Source organism: Phytophthora infestans, genomic scaffold, assembly GCF_000142945.1.
Source record: "Phytophthora infestans T30-4 supercont1.48 genomic scaffold, whole genome shotgun sequence".
Lineage (NCBI taxonomy): Eukaryota > Oomycota > Peronosporomycetes > Peronosporales > Peronosporaceae > Phytophthora > Phytophthora infestans.
This window is the reverse complement of record NW_003303711.1, coordinates 752,453-779,522: the sequence shown is the minus strand read 5'-3', so window position 1 is coordinate 779,522 and position 27,070 is coordinate 752,453. Positions and strand designations below refer to the sequence as shown.

Sequence of the window (27,070 nt, the reverse complement as noted above, 5' to 3'; positions counted from 1 at the left end):
GGTTCAAGCTCGGACGTGTCGGCTGGACGCTTTGCAGCCGCCACCAAGCTTTCGGTGAGCTGCGAGGACAAGGCGGACGACGGTCCTGACGCCCATCATTATGACGGCTACGAAGTCAAGACACCGGCTCCAGAGCCAGGCGCCGCGACACCTGGAGACAGCCACGCTATCATCAGGGCTGAGTAGAGCGACCAGGTCCCTTTCGAGGAACCTCGTCGACGAGCTATATGACGTTGCGGGGCCAGAACCGGTCTATAAAGAATACGACGATGGGACGAGGGTTTTAAGCCTTCGGTGGCGAGTTCAAAGCATTCAGCATTGCTGAAAGTACCTCGCCCGCCTATCAACGGTGACACGCCAGCCGCCAAGCGCGTCTTCGGCCGCGTACAAGCGCTGATACAGAATGATAATTGGATGCAGCTGTTCAAGCCCATCCACAAGCGACAGGCCGACTGACCCACGCTTGCGCAGTTACTTCGATACCCAGTCAACTTGGTTTCGACTAGCCAAGTTGTCGAGGATTCAGTCTCGCTACTACTGTCGCTGGGCTTTGAGAACGAGACTTATCAATCGACGATGTCGCTCCAGGATTGGCAACCTCATGAGGCTGGAGCTGCTCTCTAGAAATGGAAGAAGAAGCTTCGGAAGGCATTTGGCGCTGTCGACATCAGCGCTGGAAAGCAGCCTGTGAGTTGACCAACCGTTCATGATGAAGATCCGTCCACGATTCCGCTGCCGCGGCCACCCCAACGACTTGACCATACGCCTCCTACCAAGCGTGGAGTTGATCGTGGTGCCTTTGGCACTACCGAAGCTTCACCGTACTTTCAAGACTCGCACATGGTTACGCCACGTTCGGAGAGCTGTATGCAACGCGTGTACGCTGGTAACGAGGGTTCATTCGGTCGCCGGGGCGGTGCGTGAGCTTCCAAAAGTGTCGCCCGACGTCGTCCGGTTGACAGCGATGGTTCGTCAAGTGACGATGACATTTTGATGCGTACATTCGACGAAGAAGATCCTCAAGTCGAGTTAATGCGTCAGATGAATGAGCTGGCAACGCTTAACGACATGGACCCGACACCGAGTATTGAAATGGCATCATACCGACCATTGGATCGCATTAAGCCGTTCTCAGGCTCTCGCAGCAAGAGCGAGAACTATATGCAGTGGTTCCGCGGGTTCGTCTACGAAATGACTGGAACGCACACAGATGCTGCCAAATGGTGCATTTCATTTTAGCTAAGTCTCCGGGACGAAGAAATTCATTGGTTCCGTTAATCTCCGAAGAAGACGAAGCGCAAGTGGAAGCTGCTGAGTGATGCGTTCATCCGCTACTATTACTCGTAGTTCACGCAGCCGGCACTGTCCCGTTACTACTCTGCAAAGCGGGAACGTAACAAACATCTGTGCGACTACATAAACAGACTGAATGGCTACGCTCGGAACGCCCGTCTACACTTCGAGGAGAGTAGCCGCGACGCAAAATAACACGTACAGCAGTTCCTGGCAGCGTGCAATGTTGACAAGTTGGCGAAGAGTCTCTACCACACTCGAGTCACCGACATTCACGAGCTCGAAGAGATCATTAAAGATCTTTTTAAGGGCAAGGAGCGAATGGCTAAGCGTAACAGTATCGACACTCCAAGAGTCGAGATGCACGACGCGACGATGCGTACGCCCGCAACAGCCAACGTGATGACCGTCGCCGCGATGACAACCGCAACAAACCGAGAGTGACGCTCATTGAAGCCACGGCGGGTGACCTACTAGCTGAATTGGAGGATCGTGAAGCTGCCCGGGGGGGAGGGGCACCGAGGATCTAAATGAAGATCAGAACGCTTATAGCGATGTCCAAGACGAGTATACCGACTTTCAGCCCGAAAATACGGATAGTGACTTCTCATTGGACGAAAGTGACCGATACCCCGCCGCGGCTAACGAATATGAGCACTGTGCAGCCGCTGAAGGCACCTACGCACGTTCAGAAAACCGTCAGACGCGTGGGAACACGCCTGATCGCGAGAATGATTTCAATCAAGATCGCCGGGGTGGTGACCGTGGGTTCAATCAGGACCAACGCGGTCGGCGCGCCTTCAACCGCGACAACAGACAGCCACAGTATGGACCATGCGCGGTGTGCGGTGGTAAGAGTCACTCCTCCCACCACTGCAACAAGCGATGCAATTTCTACAAACAACGCCACGATGCTGAAGAGTGCGAGCTTTTCCGCAACTTCCAAGACCTTGCCAAATTCGTGCGTACCAAAGACACGAAGAAGGGTTTTCCACCAGAGCTCAAGCCCGTCGTTCAGGAACGCCATTTAAACTAGACAACCCGTCAACTACAACTGGGTTGGTCTCTATCGGGCTGCCACAGTTAGTCGAGCCTTCAATGGTAGTAGAGTGTATCTTTGATTTCATGGGGCAGAGTGAATGGCCTGATAATTATGTAACAAGTGCGAACGCGACGGAAAATAAAAAGGAGAGGCAATCCTCGGTGGAGGAGCTGGAGAGAGTGGAGTGTGATGATGCTGATGAGGGCACCAGCGAGGGTTCGTTCGGAGTAGTTTCGAGTGCAGCGCGAGACGGGTCCAAGGGTCACTTTAAGATGATGAAGTTGAGCCCGGGCTAGATACAGGGGTGGTGGTCGGCTAAGAAATTCGACCGAAGGATCAGAATCAGAGCTCTGGTGCAAGGCGCAGTAAACGACAAGCGGACGAGGATTATCCTCGACACGGGAGCGAGCTTTAGTGTGATCACTGACACCTTTGCCAAGAAGTTGCGGCTCCGAGATGTACCTGATCACGGACGTCGTATTGACGTTCAAGGAATCAGCGAAGGCAAGGTGTCTACGACGCGACGAGCATGCGTTAAGATTACGCTCGGATTGGAGATGGTGTACGAATTCGAGATGTGGGTCATGGCGCATAGAGCAGGCGACGATGTGGTACTCGGGACCGACGTTATGACCCCAGCTGGGATACGGATGGACCGGTTTCACGGCGCGGCGCAATTGCCGCACGAAGGCCAAATTCCACGGATTAAGACCAAGAATATGATTGACAGAGAAGAGTACGGCTCTCATGTTAACGCCGGGCCACCTGAGCGTTTGGACATACAAGCACACGAGTGGCGGGAATATCGACTAGCGAAGCGTCAAATTAGGCTGGAAGAACACGTACTGTGGGTTCGTCGAACGGACAAGTTAATCACGTCAGTGGCGAGGTTTCGACGTGGACGGCCTCAAAGTATTCGGGTGACCAATGTATTTGACCAAACGGTGTACCTACCAGCACACGACTCGATTGCGATGTGGATACCAGATGGGGATATGCCGCGAGGTGGCGGCTATGTGCGTCTGGACTCCCAGAAATACCCAAATTGGCAAGTGCTGGCCTATGAAGGCTGCAGAGACCGCAAGCTGTTTCAGCGGGAGTGCGAGATCTACGAACAATGGCTCGCAACGCAGCCTTCGGCAGTCGAGCGACCAGATTATCCTCAACCCCGTGGGGTGCTAGCAAGGCCCTTCGAGGACTTGCAGATGGACTCCGATTATCGTCGGACGTGTGCAGAGCGCTGGGCAATGATCATGGAGGAACGTGAGCTAGCGGAGGCCTGTCTGGCGTCTGGTGTGACAGCCGGGAACTTGGCTGATGGTCAATTTTCCGAAACGCCTTTGGACACTTACACGGCAGCTCACGGCGAAGCCAATAATGCAAACGAAGCCTCGGTAGCGCGTACACACGAGCGACTGAGCTCCGTAAAAGTTGTACATACGCCAACGAGTGTTCGTTTCGAGTCTGGGTGACAGCGGGATCGACAAGTAACAGCACTGGATCAGATGGAGACACCAGTTTAGACGATATTGTCCCGGGCTTGCACGCAGCCGAATTTGCGAACGAATCATCGGTGGTTGGTGCAGAATACGCAGACGTCGTACTGAAAGTGGTGAACACGGCACCAAGTGTTCGTTGCGAGATTGGAGCGAATGCCGGACTGTCAAGACAACGGTCATCCGAGGAGCTGAGCAGAAGTCAATAGCCCAATATGTCGGCTGCCTGCGCATTCAATATTGCGAACAAAGATTCGGCAGGCGGCCAAGCGATAGGAAACCAGGCGAAGAAGGGGATGGACCCAGTACCGAGAGCTCAAATCGAAGCGGATGCCGACGTTGCGTTGAGGGAAGAGTCCGTCGCGACTTTGGACGAAACGTTCATGTCGGGTGCTCGCGTGCTAACAGCCGAAGGAAATAAAGCAACGGAGGACACAAGAAGTGATTTCTGCGAGCACCCAGCTAACAACATCGGTCTGGAAGACAACGCAAAGGGGTTGGCCTTCCTGAGCCGCCTTACCGAAGAACCAACACGACGATAGACTACAATGCACCCAATGTTGCTGATCCCAAGCTGTCGACCGATCGCTGAGAGCGTATAGCTCCAACGCTTAAGAACCACGAGCACATCATGATTGCTAGTGGCAACGCACCGCCGCCGCCAGCCTACGGCGCCGTATGCGATATCGACACGCAGGGGCATGCCCCAATCGAACAGCATGCCCGACGCGTGCTGCTACGGACTTTGTTGAGAGCAGGATTGATCGTCTTTTCAAGCAGTCCATGGGCAACGCTGATCGTGATTGTGATGAAAAAGAACGGGCTGGACATCCGGCTCTGCATTGATTACAAGATGGTGAGTGCCATCACCGCAATCATGGAGTATGCAATGCCGCTAGTCGACAATTTGTTTACTGATCTCGAGTGCTACCTATGGTTTTGCTCGCTGGATGCTGCAAGCGGCTTCTGAGCCGTCATGATGACCTTGTGAGCACGTAAAGTATCGGCGTTTGTATGTGCACTAGGACACTTCGAGTGGTTACGCATGCCCTTCGGGCTAAGGGACGCGCCGATGATCTACACAGTAGATGCCATGTAATAAATATTATATGAAACGCGCTACACTCTGTAGGTGCGTCAGCACTACTAGCAGCTCCATAGTCAGCTAACCGTATGCTCGGCTCTAAGCCTCGCGTTGCCCCCCCACCGTACAAAACACAAAGATAGGAAGGAAAATGGGGCCTAAAAGGGAGTATATTCTAATCATTTGATCCTCTTCTGCTTCTTTTGCTCGATATAGTCGGCGGTTCGGGCGGTCAGCTTGCGAGGGTGGCTTCGCTTATTTTTTTTCTTGGTGCAACAGTCAGGACCCATCGCCTTCTTGATGTTTGCCATGCTTTCCTGGCATCGCACTTCGGCCGAATTAGGTGGGGGGGGGCTTTTCCTCCCAGAACTCAACCGTTTTTGGGATGTTCTCGCAGGCAATACAGCGCCGCACGATGTCCCACCCGCTGATTGTGCGGAACGTGTAGCCGTACTGCAGTTTCCTACAGCAGACTCAAGGCGCCCGAGAATCTGTCGCAGACCGCTGCCGATTCAGCAGAAGCAGGTCAATCTTGGGTTTGCTCGACGTGGGCCTCGCCATGTTGCAAACTGTGGGCAAACTCTTACGATTACTAACGTGCGTAAAATATTAGGTATTCTTAGGATATTTACTGCTGGGTGTATTTTATTAAGCGAAATCTATAGTAGCCTTATTTTATCATAAGTACTATATTATTTAAATCATAAAATACGTCAGAAATATCAGCCAATACACGGCCATTTAATGCTGGTACCCGTAATTAAACAAATAATAAAATTTTGCAATCGCTTCAATAATGTTTTTTTTCCTTTTTGCGAGCACAACTTAGTTTTTAAACAATAGCTATAATTTTAAACTCTACCACGTAGGTACCATGCGCGCGTGCGATACCTTGGTATAGCTATCGCAAAGGTTGTGAGGCCTCCGTTAATTAAACTTCGAATAGTTTAATAATAAAACTATCATCTCTAGTTTGAGAAGTGTGTGGAAAATAACATCGCAGAGCTCTTACAAAATGCGGGCTCTAAAGCCTACATAAATAATATCAATACTATCGTCTACGTGTGAAAAAAAACAGAGCTCTTACAAATGAGGGGTTGTTTTGCCCGATTTACTGTATATACGAAAGGTTGGAGTAGCTAAATGTAAATAATCAATCGTTAACGCAGTTTGCATCCAATCGGTGCGCTTCGTGCTCAGCAGAAGTGTGTACCTCACGTCCAATCGCGAGGGCGAGGGACGGTCTGATCGTCCAGTCAGTGTCGCAGGTCCGCAAATATCGCCCAATCAGGGCGTGAGTTATTTGTGTGTTGTTTTTGTTTTTTTGTAATTTTGGCATAGTCAGGCCGAGTTAGAAAGATAGGCGTGGTCCGTAAGCTGGGACGAAAATGTAGGCCGAGTGTAGCCATGCGAAAAGGTAGCAGGAAGGGGAAATCTGACCATACTGCTAGTGCTGTACTAAGTCTGAGTTATGTCCTATCGATTTTCGACAGCAGAGGACCAATCACGACTAGCAGGCTTGAATAAATATGGTTACAATACAGAATCATCAAACAATTTTAGCCAGGAATTTTGCCTTCATCTTTGGTGAATGGGTCAGCCTACGTGCATTATATTATTTATGAAAAGGAAGCTTTTTAAAAGCTGCTTTTAAAATGAGTACTCATACGATTCGAAACTGTTATGACAGGGTAATGAAATCGCTGGATTATCTCGGGACTCTGGATAAAATTCAGAGAACGTGTGCAAAATTATCCCCTTCTGTGACATCACCTTCTTTTCCCGCTTAGGTACGGGTGCAACATTTTAGCACCTTTTCGCTTATTCCAGAATCCGCCGGCTCGAGGACAATGGCTACTTTGTTCTGTGCCGTCGTTGGTGTGGCTGGGAGCACGTTCCCTGTGGACATTAACGAGAACAAGTCGGTGGGGCACTTGAAGAAAGCGATCAAGGAGGAGAACGCATCGACGATCACATGCGACGCCAAGAACCTGCAGCTCTTCCTGGCAAAGGCGGGGGGCAACGCATGGCTATCGAGCCTCACTGAAGATGTGAAGAAGCTGAAAAAGGGCGAGAAGACTGCTCTCGTCAAATCTCTAACGCAAGAAGAAAAGGAGCTGCAGGGGAGGATCCGATTTCTGAGTGTCTGGAAGGCATGGATCCCCCGAAAGTGAAACAGATTCACGTGCTGGTGGCGTTGCCTCCTGGGACAAGTAGTGCGCCTATTTCTGATGGGACGGACTTGTGGCTGTCGAGATTTCAACATAGTGAAGTTGCAAAACTTACGCTACTGCCGACACGCGGAGATCTAAATGAATTTATCGGACAACCTCTCCCTGTAAAGATTGGGTTACCGCAGTCTGTGTTTCAAGCTTGGTCGAGTCCATTGATACTAGGCCAACTCCTTCGAGATAAATTGTTCGAGCTAAACGACATTTCGCCGTGCGAATTTTTAAAAGATTCGGTGTTTAGCGCTGCGTTCCTGTACCCGCAGGTGGATGGGGATGCCACAGAGAGTGCATTTCATTATTTCTGGGATTCAATTATCCGTGTGGTGCTCGGGTTTGTGTTTAGGCGTGCTTACGTCAACCGGGATTCGAGCAGGAAATCCTCGTCAGGTTTGAAGCGACCCGACTTTTTGTTTGCTTTGGATCATATCTGTGTTTTTCGTGGTGAGGAAAAAGAACCTCGTACTTCTATCACTGTGCCTCGTGAGGAGCTCTCTAAAAAGCTGGTGTGGTCCTACGGTGGAGTGCCGTATGTGTTTGGCTATGCTGCGTCGGGCTTCGAGCTAGAATTATTTGCTATCTATCAAGACGTCACGGGCAACGTTAAAACCCACCTTATTGGAGGGTTTAACTTGCAGCATGCGCCGGAACGTTTTCGACTTGTACTGGCACTTCTGAATTTGTGTCTGCTTTTCCCGGCAATTGTGCAAAACTGTCCGGCCTCGGCAGGGACCGAGTTCATGGACATCCATCGCGCCAATGGCGTCAAGGTGCGGTTGAGTCCGATTTTCGTCGATAAGATCTTTCATACACAAGAAGAGTATCGTCGCGTGAAGCAGATCTACGATTCTTTGAAAGCTTATGGGGTTCCTTGTGCCGATGCAGTCGTCACGGTGGATTCAGACCAATTGAGGTTGACACTTAAGCCCCGCGACATTGAGATGAAGCCATGCAGCTTGAGTGAACTGTTCGTCGCGCTCGGGAACGTTCTCGAGGCCCTTGTAGTCCTCCATCGCAACGGGTGGATGCACAGAGACATCCGTTGGTCTAACGTGATCAAGCATATCGACCGCGTTGAATGGTTTTTGATCGACTTCGCTGATGCAGCTCAAAGTCCGCAGAAATATCCCAGCGGCGATCACTTGACGCACGACGAACACGCTTCAGATATTTTTATGGAAGGTGGATCCCACACGACTGCGGTTGACTTATGGGCCGTGGGATACCTGGTGAAGACAAGTAAGATTGAACGGGAATGGACTGCGGAGCCCGAAAGAGCGCTTTTCCTAGATCGGTTGATGAACCCAGACCCGAGTGCTCGGCCGACGGCAGACGAAGCCTTACAGCTTCTGTCACGTTTTGAACGTGAAGCTGCTGAGCAGGAATCACAGGGCAAGGGTGTGCGCAAGAAGCACAGACGTGCCTGAATTTTTACATCGCTATGGCACTACCATTACGCGCTGGGACGAAGTTCTATGGTACTAACAACAGGAGTAGTCGATGAATGAGCAACACACGGTTTACTTCGAATGTATGAGAATCTCGGCTGACGAGAGAAACTCGTTGACACACGCAGCAGCTATCATGCGGTGCGAATGTGGCCACTGGTTGTCGGATACGCCCGCCTTCACGGCGGCCACCCCGATACTATCTATAGTTGGCTAGGTACACCATCGCAGCCTTCTCTATTAATCCCTGAACACTGGAAATCGTCGCGGTCTGCACCGTCGCCGGCATGCTTGCGTTGAGGGGACGGTGCCAAAGTTGTCAATATCACTCATCGTGATTGTGCCGTAGTCGGTGAGTTGAGTGGTAGAATGAAAAGCCGGTCTTTTGCATCTAAATAAGCTCGGAGCAGCGGGAACATCGTGACACTTGCGCAAACGCCCGAACTTCCGCGTCCACGGACCAGAACGCCGACACACGGCAGCGCTGTCAAACAACGCGCAGTCCACGTCCAGCTCGATCATCGCCAGCAGTGCTTTCCTCACCTTCCCGGCTCTCCACACCATCCACCCACTGCCGCCTCCCCGCTGTTACCGTTGCTGCAGTATCCGCCACCCGCATGCCGCCCTTCCACTGTCGCGGACGTCGCCACCCTTGCTCACCACCTCATTCACTCTGCCCCCTCACGCTTCTTCCACTCTAGCTCGCCACCGTCGCCACCATTGCCGCCACTCCACTCGCTCGCCGTCCCAACCTTCTCTTCCTCTTTCCCTCTTTTTTTAAACTTAAAGTAAAATGGTAAATATTTAAAAATAAATGCATAAATTTTAACAAGTACATGCAGTATTTTTGTTTAAACTACATTTTATGTTACGGTCGGAGGTCGGAGATTTTATGGTATGGCTCCGATGTGATATGCTATATTGAAGTCACAGCAATGCTGTAAGAAAGACTTACGTGCATTGACAATAATATTGTCTTTATTTTTTAAACATGTCTATGTGACATGCCTTTTTTTCGCTTAAATACGAGCGGAAATTCTCTCTTCTTCCTCATTCCAGAATCCATCGGCTCAAGGAGATATGGTGAAGCTCTTCTGCGCGATTGTTGGTGTTGCGGGAAGCGCATTCGAGGTGGACATAGATCAGACTGCGTCGGTTTCCGCGCTAAAGAAGGCGGTCAAGGTGGAGAAATTGTATCAGTTTCCTGCCGATGAGCTGCAGCTCTTCCTGGCGAAGGCGGGGGGCAACGCATGGCTGTCGAGCCTCACTGAAGATGTGAAGAAGCTGAAAAAGGGCGAGAAGACTGCTCTCGTCAAATCTCTAACGCAAGAAGAAAAGGAGCTGCAGGGAGAGTCCGGCCTCAAGAAAGTGCTGGCGGGGATGCTATCGCCATCCACCGATGAAATTCACGTGCTGGTGGTGGTTCCGGAGCAAGACGGTACTATCTCAAAAGAGATGTCTGCAGCGACAACGCCACTGACTGTAGAGCAAGTGGAGATGTCAATGAATAAGGTTATCAGGGAACGAGATGAGAAGGCGTCTGCGTATTCGTTTTCCGATCTGAATACTGCGATGGAAGAGCGAATTGTCAAGAAGATGCGCTTGACCGAAAATATTCCTGATGTCAAGGAGCCAGTCGATACTTCCATCGCCGGTTATTCGTGGATTCCAAAAATCGTGGAGAGCGAGGAAAGTCAAAGGGCTGGGTACATGGCGTACTTGCAGCAGCATTTGAAGACGCTGATAGATCGAGGAGACTTCTTGTTGGATGACATTGCGGGCGATAAATCAGTTCTTAACATCGTGGACCCAAGACTCCCGTTTGCTATGAAAGGCACAGCTGATGTATTGCTCATCAATCGAACAGCGAAGAACCCACTGATTAAGCTGGCTGGGGTCAGCTTGGTGATCGAGCTCAAGAAGAAAGTCGAACCGGGCCATGTTCCTCAAGCAATTGGTCAACTTGTGAGCTGCAGCATGAAGGCGCCTCTCAATTGCTATCCGCTGAGTTTGTTGACGGATTTAAACGACCACTGGCATTTCTCTTGGTTCAGCGACAAGCACGTTCTGACCCAACTTACGTTAAGGTATCCGAAGAACGCGTTCAGATTTATCGAGGCAGCTGTACTGAGACGAACGGAGTCTGCCCCACCTCCTCCGTCATTCATGCCTGGATCTTTCAAGACAATCAAGGTTGATGACTTCTTGCCCCAGCCAGTTGATGCTCGTGCAGAGGAGATGATGGAACGATACGAGTTGATGGCAGATGTGGTGGAACCAGAGTTTCTCATGGCGAGGCGGATGGATTATGCGCGACAGTTAGTCCAGTCGATGCCTATGTACTCTTACATGTATACGTAGTTCGTCGTTTCGATCTTAACGAGTCACTATCGTGAATGAACTTTTATCGCTGTGTTGTATGTGCCAAAGCTTGCCTAGGACTACCAGCTTTTTAACTTTTCTACCCTGAAAAATATAAAATTAATAATAAACAAAGATGGAGGTATACTCACCTGAGCAATACCAAGAGTGCAGCGCAGAAGCGCTACTACGCGAAGCGCTATTGTGTATTTCCGACCAAATTTGCCGTTTTGGTCATTTTTAGTGAGTCACTCAAAATACAAATCTCATGTTATTTTGACCTCATTTTGTAAGAGCAAAACGCGAATTTCGGTCAGTTCGAGGCATAAGTGTTTGGTCGTGTCAAATTATGTCTACCGCTCACCAAAAAGTATTTATTTTTGGTTAGAAAAGCGTATGCTCTCGTACCAGACTCAGAGATATGGTGAAGCCCTTCTGCGCGATTGTTGGTGTGGCGGGAAGCGCATTCGAGGTGGACATAGACGAGAGTGCGTCGGTTTCCGCGTTAAAGAAGGCGGTCAAGGAGGAGAACGCATCAACGATCACATGCGACGCCAAGAACCTGCAGCTCTTCCTGGCGAAGAAGAAGAAAGGCGCTGGGGTGTGGCTAACGGAGAACGACGTGAAGGACGGTGTCAGTGACACGAGTGATTTGAAGCTGTTGGGCGTGGCAGGAGCGCCGCTCGGCTTGGTTGGCTTGTCGGAGAAGGACGTCAAGTTCGTACCCACGCTAGAGGATGTCGAGTCGATGAACACACCTGTTCACGTGCTGGTGGCGTTGCCTCCTGGGACAAGTAGTGCGCCTATTTCTGATGGGACGGACTTATGGCTGTCGAGATTTCAACATAGTGAAGTTGCAAAACTTACGCTACTGCCGACACGCGTAGATCTTAATGAATTTATCGGACAACCTCTCCCTGTAAAGATTGGGTTACCGCAGTCTGTGTTTCAAGCTTGGTCGAGTCCATCGATACTAGGCCAACTCCTTCGAGATAAATTGTTCGAGCTAAACGACATTTCGCCGTGCGAATTTTTAAAAGATTCGGTGTTTAGCGCTGCGTTCCTGTACCCGCAGGTGGATGGGGATGCCACAGAGAGTGCATTTCATTATTTCTGGGACTCAATTATCCGTGTGGTGCTCGGGTTTGTGTTTAGGCGTGCTTACATCAACCGGGATTCGAGCAGGAAATCCTCGTCAGGTTTGAAGCGACCCGACTTTTTGTTTGCTTTGGATCATATCTGTGTTTTTCGTGGTGAGGAGAAAGAACCTCGTACTTCTATCACTGTGCCTCGTGAGGAGCTCTCTAAAACGCTGGTGTGGTCCTACGGTGGAGTGCCGTATGTGTTTGGCTATGCTGCGTCGGGCTTCGAGCTAGAATTATTTGCTATCTATCAAGACGTCACGGGCAACGTTAAAACCCACCTTATTGGAGGGTTTAACTTGCAGCATGCGCCGGAACGTTTTCGACTTGTACTGGCACTTCTGAATTTGTGTCTGCTTTTCCCGGCAATTGTGCAAAACTGTCCGGCCTCGGCAGGGACCGAGTTCATGGACATCCATCGCGCCAATGGCGTCAAGGTGCGGTTGAGTCCGATTTTCGTCGATAAGATCTTTCATACACAAGAAGAGTATCGTCGCGTGAAGCAGATCTACGATTCTTTGAAAGCTTATGGGGTTCCTTGTGCCGATGCAGTCGTCACGGTGGATTCAGACCAATTGAGGTTGACACTTAAGCCCCGCGGCATTGAGATGAAGCCATGCAGCTTGAGTGAACTGTTCGTCGCGCTCGGGAACGTTCTCGAGGCCCTTGTAGTCCTCCATCGCAACGGGTGGATGCACAGAGACATCCGTTGGTCTAACGTGATCAAGCATATCGACCGCGTTGAATGGTTTTTGATCGACTTCGCTGATGCAGCTCAAAGTCCGCAGAAATATCCCAGCGGCGATCACTTGACGCACGACGAACACGCTTCAGATATTTTTATGGAAGGTGGATCCCACACGACTGCGGTTGACTTATGGGCCGTGGGATACCTGGTGAAGACAAGTAAGATTGAACGGGAATGGACTGCGGAGCCCGAAAGAGCGCTTTTCCTAGATCGGTTGATGAACCCAGACCCGAGTGCTCGGCCGACGGCAGACGAAGCCTTACAGCTTCTGTCACGCTTTGAACGTGAAGCTGCTGAGCAGGAATCACAGGGCAAGGGTGTGCGCAAGAAGCACAGACGTGCCTGAATTTTTACATCGCTATGGCACTACCATTACGCGCTGGGACGAAGTACTATGGTACTAACAACAGGAGTAGTCGATGAATGAGCAACACACGTTTTTCTCATACATACTTCGAATGTATGAGAAATCTCTGTTGACGAGAGAAACTCGTTGACACACGCAGCAGCTATCATGCGGTGCGAATGTGGCCACTGGTTGTCGGATACGCCCGCCTTCACGGCGGCCACCCCGATACTATCTATAGTCGGTTAAGTACACCATCGCAGCCTTCTCTATTAATCCCTGAACGCTGGAAATCGTCGCGGTCTGCACCGTCGCCGGCATGTTTGCGTTGAGGGGACGGTGCCAAAGCTGTCAATATCACTCATGATTGTGCCGTAGTCGGTGAGTTGAGTGGTAGAATGAAAAGCCGGTCTTTTGCATCTAAATAAGCTCGGAGCAGCGGGAACATCGTGACACTTGCGCAAACGCCGTCCACGCCGTGCCATTCCACTCCGTTATGTCGGATTGTTATTCGTGGCGAGCCTGTGCATCACGCGGTTCTTTATCACTTGGACGGATTTGCTGTGGTGGCCATAGTGGTGGCCAGCGTCTTGTACGACCACGTGACCGCATCGGCCGAGTTAGCAAACTGACCCTAGAGTATTGAGCGGGAGAGCACGATTACTTCTACGAACTATTAAATGTAGTACATTAGAGCCTTAAGTGAGTGATGGTCGCTCCTCGGCTACGCCGAGTGGTGACCATTGTGTAAAGGAAGTACTAGTAGTCGTAACAACAGTAAGTTGCAGGGACTGAAAGTCCAGCAGGGGAGAAAACCGAGTGCTGCTGCTTGCTCTTGACGGCGCAAGTTGTCGAGTGTGTAGCAGCACACTGAAAAACCCCGGTAACATATATTGGTAGGATTAGCAGTAGGATGGGGCTGGCGGCTCGCCAGCCAATGGTCCGTCGAAGTCCGGCTTCTGGACGCGAGCATCGCGTCCTGGAGGCACCTGAGCCTCACGTTTGAGCTGGACGCAGTCCTGGCTCTTCCTCCACACTTCACACTCCCACTTGATCTAGTCGAAGCGCAGCTTCAACATGATCACCTTGTAGAGCTCACCACGATGTCCTTGGCATCTTCTAGCTGCGCTGCAGCACGACGCTTCGTCCTTGGTAGCGCTCTTCCTCCTTCTTGTCCTTCGCATGCATAAACTGGTAGTAGTAGCTTGCATTCACGCATGGCGATGATGTTTGGCTCCCACTGAACGAGCTGAGCCTTGCTGACGGTCGATGCGCAGCACCTTCATCCCATCACGGCAATGTTCGAACTTGTCCTTCGGCAATGGCTTCGTCATCGCGTCGGCGATCATGTCGTTGGTGCCAACATGGCGAATCCATAGCTGCTCGTCCTCCACGAGGTGGCGCACCAAGTGGAACTTGTTCATAATGTGCTTGTTCTTGCTGTGCTTGCCAGGCTTGGCAGTCAGATAGATGCACGACTTGTTATCGCCGATAATCTCCGGAGTCGCGAACTCCCAGCATAGTTCTTCACAGAGTCCACGTAGCCACCGTAGATCTCTAGTGCCTTCATTCATGGTAATATACTCTGCTTCCGTTGTGCTCTGTGCGTTAATCTCTTGCTTTCTTGATCCGTTCGAAGCCACGTTACCATTGACGAACGTCACGAACCCGCTAACACTCTTTCGGTCATCAGGGTCATTAGCGTAGTCAGCAGCGGTGTAACACATCAGCTTGACGTCGTTCCCAAAACCAATGTCCATCACTAAGCCGTGGTCTTGAGTACCACTCAGGTAGCGTAACACCCTCTTTCCCATAGCGAAGTGTGTGTGGTCGAAGCAGGACAGGTACTTGCTGAGATTATGTACAGCGTGCGCAATGTCCGGCCTTGAGGCTGAGACCAGATATTGTAGTGCACCAACGAGCTCTCGGTACGGGGGCGGGGAGTCATCTTTCGCATCTGTGGCCACCTCAGCGCGCAGCGCTTCCGGTGTTGCAACCGCATTGCAACCCTCCATGTGAAATCGCTTTAGCACCTCCGTAATATGTTGCCGCTGGCAAAATACCGCATGTCGACGCTTGCTGTCGATCAGTATCTCCACGCCTAGTAGATACTTGACTAGTCCGAGAGATGTGAGTTCATACTCCTCACTGAGTTGCTTAGCAACCTTAGCGCAAAGGTCACTAGGGCCGAGGAGCAGTAGGTCGTCGACGTACACCGTGAGCAGCATGGTGACTTCTCCTCCCACTTTCCTGGCGTAGAGTCCGTAGTCAGAGTCGAGGCGCGAGTCCGATCTTCGTCAGGAACTAAAGCAATGTCTTGTTCCAAACGCGAGGCGCTTGCTTTAGCCCATACAAACGCTTCTGTAGCTTTAATACGTAGCGCGTAGAGTCTTCTCCGAAGCCTGGAGGCTGCTCCATGTAGACCTCCTCGTCGAGATCACCGTACAAGAACGCGGTCTTGACGTCGAGCTGCAAGATGGCCCATCCGCGTTGCAGTGCGTATACGATCACGCATCTGATCGTCTCAAATCTGATAACAGGTGCGTATGTTTCACTGTAGTCGATGCCCATGCGTTGTAGAAAGCCTCTGATCACTAGTCGAGCTTTATATCGCTTAATCCGGCCCGTAGAGTCTCTCTTGAGCGCGTACACCCACTTGCACGAAATGACACGCTTGCCCTTGGCCTCCGTGCGTCGCACGAGCACCCAAGTTTCGTGCTGCTGCTGTGAGTCCATCTCAACTTGCATCGCTGCTTTCCACTCCTTCCACCTCTTTGACCTTGCCGCATGCTTGTGACTAATGGGGATCTGCACATCCTCGACGTTCTGCTTCGTCACATTCGTCACTACGTAGTCCTTAAGTCGGGCGGATCGCTGTCGCTTCCGCTTCGGTCGCGAGGTAGCTGCACTGTCGTCTGGCGACGACTTCTACGTCGTGCATGGCTCCCAGTTCTCGTCTTCGTGAGCGTCACGTCGACTGTCCTTGGTCTTCGAGGCTCCCACTCGATTTGCACATGCTTTCGCCTTATTCTTGCCCTTTGTGTTCTTCCGCTTGGAACCTCCCACTGAAGCTGCTGGCTTCTTAGCGTCCTCGCTTGGTAGCTGTGGGTCATCACTTCGAGTCGCAGACTCGGCTTCAACTTCAACACCTTGGTCCTGGCTCTCACCAGCAGTAGCCAGCTTCGCCATTTCCGCTGCTCGCTTTTCTGCAAGCTCTGCAGGAAGCTGCAGGTACGTAGACATTGTCGTCCGGATCGGCACGATCGGGATCTCCGCAGGTAAGTCGTAGTCTCCGTAAGCGTAGGTGTTTGCAAGAAGTTGCTCAATATACACAGTGCTCACCGTGTACTTCTCATGTGCCTTCATGTTTCCATCTCTGCACGTCGTCACTGATCCTGTGCGCAGGTTCAGCAGCTTGTAGCCCTTGGTCTTCTCGCTGTAGCCAAGTAGAAGGCACATCTGCGTCCTTGGAGTGAGCTTCTCATTTCTCTGCCGAGAATCATCAGGGATGTGCGCGTGCACCAAGCACCCCCACGTGCGCAGCACGCTGAGGTCTGGCCGCTCTCCGTACAGGGCCTCGTACGGGGACTGCTGGTCCTTCAACACCGGCGTCGGCGTCTTGTTGAGCGTCTCAATTGCATGTAGGAAGGCTTCTCCCCATAATGAAACAGGCATTTGCGTAGCTTGTAACATAGATCTGACCTGCCGCATGGTGGTCTGGTTCGTGCGCTCCACGATAGCGTTCTCCTGCGGGCTGTAGGGATTGGATGAACGCGTGTCGATGCCGAGGTCCTTGCAGAAGGTCTCGAGCTGCATGTTGACGAACTCGCCACCACCATCGGAGAACAGCATCTTGATGGTCGCCTTCGGGAACTGGTTCTGGATCCAGCGAATCTGCTTCTGAATCAGCTCCGTGGCTTCGTCTATGTAGGCTAATAGATATCCCCACTTGTATCTCGTAGCTTCGTCGATAATCAATAGAAACTGGTTTGATTTCGATATTGTATTCACTTCAACACTGCATAGGTCGATAAAAAGCTTGTGCAAGGGCTTTGCAGAGCGAGACGGCTTGCGCTTGTAGCTCATGCGCTTCGTCTTTGACTCTAAGCATGGAATGCATTCATAGAGAGCAAAATTCTTCGACTGCATGTTGATGCCAAAGTTATAGTTTCCTGCCATAGTCTTGATAGTCTCCATGTTTACGTGGCCCATGCGGTTGTGCAGCAACGTCATGGGGTTCTCAGCTTCACTGGCCTTGACGCTCATCACGTTCTTGCTCTGACGTGGCGTCCACATGCGGTACATCCCGCGGATGTACTTGAAGCGCAGCTTCAGTGTGTCCTTGACCAGCCACGTAGTCTTCTGATCATGCGAGACGCGCCCCTTGAAGTTTCCTGTGAATTGCATGTAGGTCTGCGAGATCAGGTTGTAGGCAGCCGACTTGGCGTAGCTCACGTCATCAAGGAGGCGCTCCTCGATCTTGCCCGTGTGCTCGTTCAGCACTTGCATAAGCACTGTGCCTACAGTTGCGCGCTCGGTTGTGCCGTTGCCGAAGACTAGCTCTGCAGCTGAGTCTTCGTGTAGCTCCGTAAACAAGGTAAGATCGCTCGAGACGTTGGTCTGCGCGCCGCTATCCAACACCCACTCCACCATGTCCTGGTCCTTGTCCTTGTCCTTGTAGTTGAAGCTGTCACGCACCGCGAGTACATGCTCTTGTCCTTCAGCTTGAGTCGGTGCAGCCGACTTGTCTGTCTTCACAGTAACCACATCGATCATCCTGCGCGGCGGGTTGCTCGAGTTGTTGTAGCTGTTATTGTTGCCACGCTGGCGGCACTCAGGATCGCCACTCCAATGTCCTTTCTCTCCGCACGTGTTGCACTTCGTCTTCGCCTTTCGCTTGGCGATGTCATCCCTCGCACTGGATGAGTTCTTGCTCTTCTGCCGCTTGTTCCGCCCACGCGGCGATGAACTGCGGCTGCGACGATTGTTGCGGTTGTTGTTGCCTCGTGCTTGGCTGCTGCTCGAGTTTCGACGTCCTCTTCCGTCATTGTGTCCGTCGCCACGGCCACCAACAAATGCAACATCTCGCTGGACGGCACGTCCACCTCCACCACGTCCTTGCTGTAGTTCAGTCTCTTGGCGTGAGTGGTCAGCGAGTCGAAGGCGCTCGATCGCTTGCTCCCACGTAATGGACTCATCACGTCCAATACGTACTTCATGCTCGTTTGCCACCGCTGGGTACACCCCCACTGTATTTGACAATAGGATAGAGACGGTTTCCTGCTCAGGCAGCTGCTTGTTCGCGCGGCGAAGTCTCTGTTGGTAGTCGTCGATGTCACGAATGTAATCGTCAAGTCGTTCGTCACGTTGCAGGCGACGATTCAGCATATCTCGCTTGAGAAACACGCTGTTTACTCCAGGATGGTTATCAAAATGATCTTCCAGTGTTCGCCACAGTAGGATAGGATCAGCACGTTGAATAACACTTGTAAATCGCATCTGTAGCTCTTGACTAAATCCCATCGTAAGTTCACGTTGAGCAACACGCAGTCGTTGCTTGAAACAGCCGCGCTGTCCTTCGTTACGTTGGTCTGCCATCGTTTCGCGCTCCATGATGGGGTCCAAGAGGTGTGCGACGTCGAGAATGGAGCAAATCTCGACGCGCCACGTCTGGTAGTTGGTATCGGTAAGTCTTGCGTTCAACTGCACGTGTCCGCTCTGGTTCATGCACCGCGTGCATCTGTGGTCTCCAACCATGGGTTCGTCCGTAGCGGAGTCGGTCCCGGCCTCGGTCTGGACTGGCTGCGCTGCAGCCTCGGACGTTCTTGGGTTTCTTGGCGGCTCGCTCTGACGCGTTCTGGCGCCGGCGGTAAGTTCCTCTGTGCTTGGGTTTCCTCGGCGGGGCCCATACGAAGTCGGCACTCGCTGCGGTTGTGATCGAGCCGCTGAGAATTCTTGAATGAGCTGCCTTTGTAAGCGTCGGGTAGATGCTTCCACTGGAATGTTCTGCACTTGCTGCTGATTTGTCAGTGTAGTCATAACGGTACCTAAATGGGCCAATAAGAGCTCGAGTTGTTGCTCAACTCGGGTTGATGACGCTTGTGACGTCGCATGTGCCTCGTCTGACGTTGTCTCGTCTGCTCTTGCAGGCAACTGCAACTCGTCGGACGCGCGCGAGCTCTACGTACTCCGGACTGGGCTTCCAGCTCTCCTTCTTGGGCTCATAACCTGAGTGATGGTCGCTCCTCGGCTACGCCGAGTGGTGACCATTGTGATGAAGGAAGTAGTCGTGACAACAGTAAGTTGCAGGGACTGAAAGTCCAGCAGGGGAGAAAACCGAGTGCTGCTGCTTGCTCTTGACGGCGCAAGTTGTCGAGTGTGTAGCAGCACACGGAAAAACCCCGGTAACATATATTGGTAGGATTAGCAGTAGGATGGGGCTGGCGGCTCGCCAGCCAATGGTCCGTCGAAGTCCGGCTTCTGGACGCGAGCAATGCGTCCTGGAGGCACCTGAGCCTCAGGTTTGAGCTGGACGCAGTCCTGGCTCTTCCCCCACACTTCACATTAAGTTGATGCTCCTAGCAGCCAGAGGTGCAAGCATGCAGCTGGTTACTACTACGTAGTACTAATATCCCGCTACTGATGCCAAGCAACTTGGCAAAACTTCATGCGGACGAGTCGGTGGTGTTGAATTAAGCAGGCCAGTTTCCATGATGGAAAATGGAATCCATCATTCTGACGACCAGACAGTCCGGCAGACTGACCGTCAAGAACTTCTCGAATTGTATCCAGTCACTGCAGTCCAGAGACACTGCCAGTGTGTCCAACAACAAAAAATCGAAGAGGTACTAATGGGCTGTCCGTCAACATGGCGGCTGAATTAGAATGTAAAGTTCCAACCACACTATGATTCGGTTAATAAGAAGAGCGCTGACCGTGTACAGACTCAGAAGGAAACGCTGCAAGTCGCAGCATGGTGCGTTGTGACGGCAGGAAGTTCCGGATCTTAGCCCAAAAGAAACCTCAGACGCAACAAATTTTGCCGTTTACACTTGGGTTTTGTATCAGAAAAATAACAACACGACATATGCCTTTGTCGAACAGAAAATTAGATATGCCCACTCTACCATACCATAAATCTCCGACCGTAACATAAAATGTGGTTTAAACAAAAATACTGCATGTACTTGTTAAAATTTATGCATTTATTTTTAAATTTGCCATTTTATTTTAAGTTTAAAAAAAGAGGGAAAGAGGGAGAGAAGGTTGGGACGGCGAGCGAGTGGAGTGGCGGCAATGGTGGCGACGGTGGCGAGCTAGAGTGGAAGAAGCGTGAGGTGGCAGAGTGAATGAGGTGGTGAGCAAGGGTGGCGACGTCCGCGACAGTGGAAGGGCGGCATGCGGGTGGCGGATACTGCAGCAACGGTAACAGCGGGGAGGCGGCAGTGGGTGGATGGTGTGGAGAGCCGGGAAGGTGAGGAAAGCACTGCTGGCGATGATCGAGCTGGACGTGGACTGCGCGTTGTTTGACAGCGCTGCCGTGTGGTCGGCGTTCTGGTCCGTGGACGCGGAAGTTCGGGCGTTTGCGCAAGTGTCACGATGTTCCCGCTGCTCCGAGCTTATTTAGATGCAAAAGACCGGCTTTTCATTCTACCACTCAACTCACCGACTACGGCACAATCACGATGAGTGATATTGACAACTTTGGCACCGTCCCCTCAACGCAAACATGCCGGCGACGGTTCAGACCGCGTCGATTTCCAGTGTTCAGGGATTAATAGACAAGGCTGCGATGGTGTACTTAACCAACTATACACCTTTGTGCACTCAACCTCGTAGAAAACAGCAGTCAAACTCGTAACTTAAAAATTGGCAAATAGGAAAATTACGGTAGGAGCCCCTAATCAGTATTCAATGTTGAAAAAACTGCAATCAACCTCGTACAAGATTTGCGAGACTAGATAGTATCGGGGTGGCCGCCGTGAAGGCGGGCGTATCCGACAACCAGTGGCCACACATTCGCACCGCATGATAGCTGCTGCGTGTGTCAACGAGTTTCTCTCGTCAACAGAGATTTCTCATACATTCGAAGTATGTATGAGAAAAACGTGTGTTGCTCATTCATCGACTACTCCTGTTGTTAGTACCATAGTACTTCGTCCCAGCGCGTAATGGTAGTGCCATAGCGATGTAAAAATTCAGGCACGTCTGTGCTTCTTGCGCACACCCTTGCCCTGTGATTCCTGCTCAGCAGCTTCACGTTCAAAACGTGACAGAAGCTGTAAGGCTTCGTCTGCCGTCGGCCGAGCACTCGGGTCTGGGTTCATCAACCGATCTAGGAAAAGCGCTCTTTCGGGCTCCGCAGTCCATTCCCGTTCAATCTTACTTGTCTTCACCAGGTATCCCACGGCCCATAAGTCAACCGCAGTCGTGTGGGATCCACCTTCCATAAAAATATCTGAAGCGTGTTCGTCGTGCGTCAAGTGATCGCCGCTGGGATATTTCTGCGGACTTTGAGCTGCATCAGCGAAGTCGATCAAAAACCATTCAACGCGGTCGATATGCTTGATCACGTTAGACCAACGGATGTCTCTGTGCATCCACCCGTTGCGATGGAGGACTACAAGGGCCTCGAGAACGTTCCCGAGCGCGACGAACAGTTCACTCAAGCTGCATGGCTTCATCTCAATGCCGCGGGGCTTAAGTGTCAACCTCAATTGGTCTGAATCCACCGTGACGACTGCATCGGCACAAGGAACCCCATAAGCTTTCAAAGAATCGTAGATCTGCTTCACGCGACGATACTCTTCTTGTGTATGAAAGATCTTATCGACGAAAATCGGACTCAACCGCACCTTGACGCCATTGGCGCGATGGATGTCCATGAACTCGGTCCCTGCCGAGGCCGGACAGTTTTGCACAATTGCCGGGAAAAGCAGACACAAATTCAGAAGTGCCAGTACAAGTCGAAAACGTTCCGGCGCATGCTGCAAGTTAAACCCTCCAATAAGGTGGGTTTTAACGTTGCCCGTGACGTCTTGATAGATAGCAAATAATTCTAGCTCGAAGCCCGACGCAGCATAGCCAAACACATACGGCACTCCACCGTAGGACCACACCAGCGTTTTAGAGAGCTCCTCACGAGGCACAGTGATAGAAGTACGAGGTTCTTTCTCCTCACCACGAAAAACACAGATATGATCCAAAGCAAACAAAAAGTCGGGTCGCTTCAAACCTGACGAGGATTTCCTGCTCGAATCCCGGTTGATGTAAGCACGCCTACACAAACCCGAGCACCACACGGATAATTGAATCCCAGAAATAATGAAATGCACTCTCTGTGGCATCCCCATCCACCTGCGGGTACAGGAACGCAGCGCTAAACACCGAATCTTTTAAAAATTCGCACGGCGAAATGTCGTTTAGCTCGAACAATTTATCTCGAAGGAGTTGGCCTAGTATCGATGGACTCGACCAAGCTTGAAACACAGACTGCGGTAACCCAATCTTTACAGGGAGAGGTTGTCCGATAAATTCATTTAGATCTCCGCGTGTCGGCAGTAGCGTAAGTTTTGCAACTTCACTATGTTGAAATCTCGACAGCCATAAGTCCGTCCCATCAGAAATAGGCGCACTACTTGTCCCAGGAGGCAACGCCACCAGCACGTGAACAGGTGTGTTCATCGACTCGACATCCTCTAGCGTGGGTACGAACTTGACGTCCTTCTCCGACAAGCCAACCAAGCTGAGCGGCGCTCCTGCCACGCCCAACAGCTTCAAATCACTCGTGTCACTGACACCGTCCTTCACGTCGTTCTCCGTTAGCCACACCCCAGCGCCTTTCTTCTTCTTCGCCAGGAAGAGCTGCAGGTTCTTGGCGTCGCATGTGATCGTCGATGCGTTCTCCTCCTTGACCGCCTTCTTTAACGCGGAAACCGACGCACTCTCGTCTATGTCCACCTCGAATGCGCTTCCCGCCACACCAACAATCGCGCAGAAGGGCTTCACCATATCTCTGAGTCTGGTACGAGAGCATACGCTTTTCTAACCAAAAAATAAATACTTTTTGGTGAGCGGTAGACATAATTTGACACGACCAAACACTTATGCCTCGAACTGACCGAAATTCGCGTTTTGCTCTTACAAAATGAGGTCAAAATAACATGAGATTTGTATTTTGAGTGACTCACTAAAAATGACCAAAACGGCAAATTTGGTCGGAAATACACAATAGCGCTTCGCGTAGTAGCGCTTCTGCGCTGCACTCTTGGTATTGCTCAGGTGAGTATACCTCCATCTTTGTTTATTATTAATTTTATATTTTTCAGGGTAGAAAAGTTAAAAAGCTGGTAGTCCTAGGCAAGCTTGGCATCATACAACACAGCGATAAAAGTTCATTCACGATAGTGACTCGTTAAGATCGAAACGACGAACTACGTATACATGTAAGAGTACATAGGCATCGACTGGACTAACTGTCGCGCATAATCCATCCGCCTCGCCATGAGAAACTCTGGTTCCACCACATCTGCCATCAACTCGTATCGTTCCATCATCTCCTCTGCACGAGCATCAACTGGCTGGGGCAAGAAGTCATCAACCTTGATTGTCTTGAAAGATCCAGGCATGAATGACGGAGGAGGTGGGGCAGACTCCGTTCGTCTCAGTACAGCTGCCTCGATAAATCTGAACGCGTTCTTCGGATACCTTAACGTAAGTTGGGTCAGAACGTGCTTGTCGCTGAACCAAGAGAAATGCCAGTGGTCGTTTAAATCCGTCAACAAACTCAGCGGATAGCAATTGAGAGGCGCCTTCATGCTGCAGCTCACAAGTTGACCAATTGCTTGAGGAACATGGCCCGGTTCGACTTTCTTCTTGAGCTCGATCACCAAGCTGACCCCAGCCAGCTTAATCAGTGGGTTCTTCGCTGTTCGATTGATGAGCAATACATCAGCTGTGCCTTTCATAGCAAACGGAAGTCTTGGGTCCACGATGTTAAGAACTGATTTATCGCCCGCAATGTCATCCAACAAGAAGTCTCCTCGATCTATCAGCGTCTTCAAATGCTGCTGCAAGTACGCCATGTACCCAGCCCTTTGACTTTCCTCGCTCTCCACGATTTTTGGAATCCACGAATAACCGGCGATGGAAGTGTCGACTGGCTCCTTGACATCAGGAATATTTTCGGTCAAGCGCATCTTCTTGACAATTCGCTCTTCCATCGCAGTATTCAGATCGGAAAACGAATACGCAGACGCCTTCTCATCTCGTTCCCTGAGAACCTTATTCATTGACATCTCCACTTGCTCTACAGTCAGTGGCGTTGTCGCTGCAGACATATCGTTTGAGATAGTACCGTCTTGCTCCGGAACCACCACCAGCACGTGAATTTCATCGGTGGATGGCGATAGCATCCCCGCCAGCACTTTCTTGAGGCCGGACTCTCCCTGCAGCTCCTTTTCTTCTTGCGTTAGAGATTTGACGAGAGCAGTCTTCTCGCCCTTCTTCAGCTTCTTCACATCTTCAGTGAGGCTCGACAGCCATGCGTTGCCCCCCGCCTTCGCCAGGAAGAGCTGCAGGTTCTTGGCGTCGCATGTGATCGTCGATGCGTTCTTCTCCTTGATCGCGTCCTTCAAGTGCCCCACGGACTTGTTCTCGTCAATGTCCACAGGGAACGCGCTCCCAGCCACACCAACGACGACACAGTACAAAGTAACCATAGTTCCTCGAGCCGCTGATTCTGGAATGAGATAAGGTTGAACGCGGGAAAAGAAGGGGGTATTTGCACACGTTCTCTGGATTTTATGTGCTAGTCCAGCGATTTCGTTTACCCTGTCATAACCGTTTCGAATCGGATACTCATTTTAAAAGCAGTTTTTAAAAGCAGCTTCCTTTTCACAAATAATATTGTGACGGGGTCACACAGTAGAGGAAGTTGGTTTCCGAGAGTAAGCTTATACAAACTCTCAGTGAGCGGCAGTCCACAGGTCTCTTTTTACTTAAAGGGAGCGAGGTGACCAATTAAAGGGAGGGTTTATGCTGAGTATATTTATAGGTAGGCTAAGCTTGATTTAAATATACAAACAAGTAGTCACCTATAGAAAAGCAATGTCATCCGCCAATGGTTGGCCTCGGACAACCTTGGTACTTTGTACCAAACATCCCGAAGTATGACGTGTCACACTTCATGTAACTAGGGGTGCACTTAGGGCTACGTACCCCGTTACCACTTAGGCTCGGTTTACCGACCAATCAGAATGAAGAAGTGTACGTCACAAAATTTTATTCATTCTCAAAGTCAAAAAACATCGACTTGGCAGCGCGAGCGCGGCTGAGGCTCACTTCACAGTTAAAGCCTCGAGCAGCTGTCTGTGCGCTCCTCTTCTTGGTCTCCGCTGTGACTGTTTGTCATGACTCGTGGCACTGCGAAGAGCGGTGCGAAGACACGCTCCAGGGCTGCTGCCGGAAAGGCGCAAGCCAAGAGCACTAATTCTCACGGCAAAAGCTTGGCACTCCAGGAGGCTACTAAGGTGGCCTCCGAAGAGATCGGCTCAACGGGTGACGCGGCTGTGGCCAAGAGAACGAGCAAGCGCCGCAGTCCGTCGCCCTCGGCCTCCCCAGACAGCCGTCCGAACCCTCGGTTCGCTGAACGTCAGTTCGACTCAGCAGTGAGGACGAAGCCGAGTCCGGAAGCACGCACGATGCTCCTGTGAGCTCTACGGGAGGGCACATCTCAGTGCCCAGCGAGCACAAAGACGACAGCGTGCCGTCGCTCGCTAGTGATCACGGTGATCAAAGTCCCAGGACGTCGGTGCGCTCTGAGATAACGGCCGTCAAGGCTAAGGGCACTCCCAAAGCTGGTGTCGACGAGGAGGGTAAGCCTGGCAGCCGTCTCTCGCTTGACGAGGAGCTTGCTCGTGCTAAGGCCGCGAAAGCCGAAGGCGCCAAGCCCTCTAAGAAGCGTATGGCTTCGAACTCTCCACTCCGCGAGGAGAAGGAGACTCGGTACCCCCATCGGGGCCTCTTCGACTCCTCGGGTGAAGAGGATGAGATGGAGGAGAAATAGGATGAGGAGGAGGGTGCTATTTTGGAGCCCCGAGAGATCACTAATGACCTCGACCAGAAGCAGGAGAGCTTACAAGCTGCCCAGCGTTCGCGTGGGGGCTCGATGGTGGCACCCGTCAGCCAGGGAGCTGCCATCAACTCAAGAGGGTATTGGCCTTCCAAGGAGAGCTCTGGGGCTGACCTCTTCCTGGAGCTTCTCGTCGCTCCTCGTGGCCTTGTGGGCGGCCACACCTCTAGGGGCATTTACGAGCGTATTCTTGCCCAGAAGGAACAGTTGTTTGTTGACAACTTGGAGGCGGCTCGGTGCGCGCTTCTCGCGCCACACGCATCCCTCTTAACGCCTTCACTACGTGTCGTAAGAAGCCCGAGAACCGGGGTGGTCTCTATCCTCTTTGGGGGTACATCTGGGTTCTGCCCGAAAAATGCCCCACCTGGCGTTCTCGTGGGGACATGTTCTGGGCTTGGGTGGAGTCTCTCAAGTACTCACCCACGGAGTTACGGGAACTCCATGAAGATCAGCTGCTGTCCCGCATCCTGGACCACCGTGATCTTCGTGTTCAATTTCCAGCAAGCGCATGCTGCCAAGGGACACCCTGAAGCGTGCGGCTTCTAGCGCTCACGATGAGCGCGGGTAAGGAGTGTCTTCAACGTCCGTACCCCGTTCGGGAAAGAAGCCCCGGACTACTTATGAAGCTGCCGCCGCTTCTGTTCCCAGATTGCGACACCTTTCGGGCAGTCAATCAGGAGTCGTCCAATCGGCTCCCACGAGTTCTCGGTGTGGGCATAACCCCTCCACTTCACGAGGAGCTGTCGCTTA

At 51.5% G+C, this 27,070-nt stretch overlaps 5 protein-coding genes and 2 pseudogenes across 5 annotated transcripts; 4 read left to right on the top strand and 3 right to left on the bottom strand.

The window, feature by feature from the left end:
* Positions 1-6,765: 6,765 nt before the first annotated feature.
* Positions 6,766-8,570, top strand: PITG_16621 (annotated as a pseudogene; the record flags this gene model as incomplete).
* Positions 8,571-8,673: 103 nt separating this feature from the next.
* PITG_16620 (uncharacterized protein) lies at positions 8,674-9,374 on the bottom strand (the record flags this gene model as incomplete). The annotated part of the gene is made up of 1 exon (XM_002897116.1): positions 8,674-9,374. One exon carries the CDS (start codon positions 9,111-9,113, stop codon positions 8,832-8,834), a length of 282 nt encoding a protein of 93 aa, XP_002897162.1.
* Positions 9,375-9,659: 285 nt separating this feature from the next.
* On the top strand, positions 9,660-11,099 carry PITG_16619 (Crinkler (CRN) family protein; the record flags this gene model as incomplete). Its single annotated transcript, XM_002897115.1, has 1 exon — positions 9,660-11,099. One exon carries the CDS (start codon positions 9,672-9,674, stop codon positions 10,950-10,952), a length of 1,281 nt encoding a protein of 426 aa, XP_002897161.1.
* Positions 11,100-11,373: 274 nt separating this feature from the next.
* On the top strand, positions 11,374-13,188 carry PITG_16618 (Crinkler (CRN) family protein; the record flags this gene model as incomplete). Its single annotated transcript, XM_002897114.1, has 1 exon — positions 11,374-13,188. The coding sequence occupies one exon, from the start codon at positions 11,374-11,376 to the stop codon at positions 13,186-13,188; it is 1,815 nt and encodes a 604-aa protein (XP_002897160.1).
* Positions 13,189-20,439: 7,251 nt separating this feature from the next.
* PITG_16617 (uncharacterized protein) lies at positions 20,440-21,115 on the top strand (the record flags this gene model as incomplete). Its single annotated transcript, XM_002897113.1, has 1 exon — positions 20,440-21,115. The coding sequence occupies one exon, from the start codon at positions 20,684-20,686 to the stop codon at positions 20,813-20,815; it is 132 nt and encodes a 43-aa protein (XP_002897159.1).
* A 271-nt stretch (positions 21,116-21,386) lies between these two features.
* PITG_16616 lies at positions 21,387-23,199 on the bottom strand (annotated as a pseudogene; the record flags this gene model as incomplete).
* Positions 23,200-23,621: 422 nt separating this feature from the next.
* Positions 23,622-24,922, bottom strand: PITG_16615 (Crinkler (CRN) family protein; the record flags this gene model as incomplete). Its single annotated transcript, XM_002897112.1, has 1 exon — positions 23,622-24,922. The coding sequence occupies one exon, from the start codon at positions 24,906-24,908 to the stop codon at positions 23,622-23,624; it is 1,287 nt and encodes a 428-aa protein (XP_002897158.1).
* Between the last annotated feature and the right edge of the window lie 2,148 nt (positions 24,923-27,070).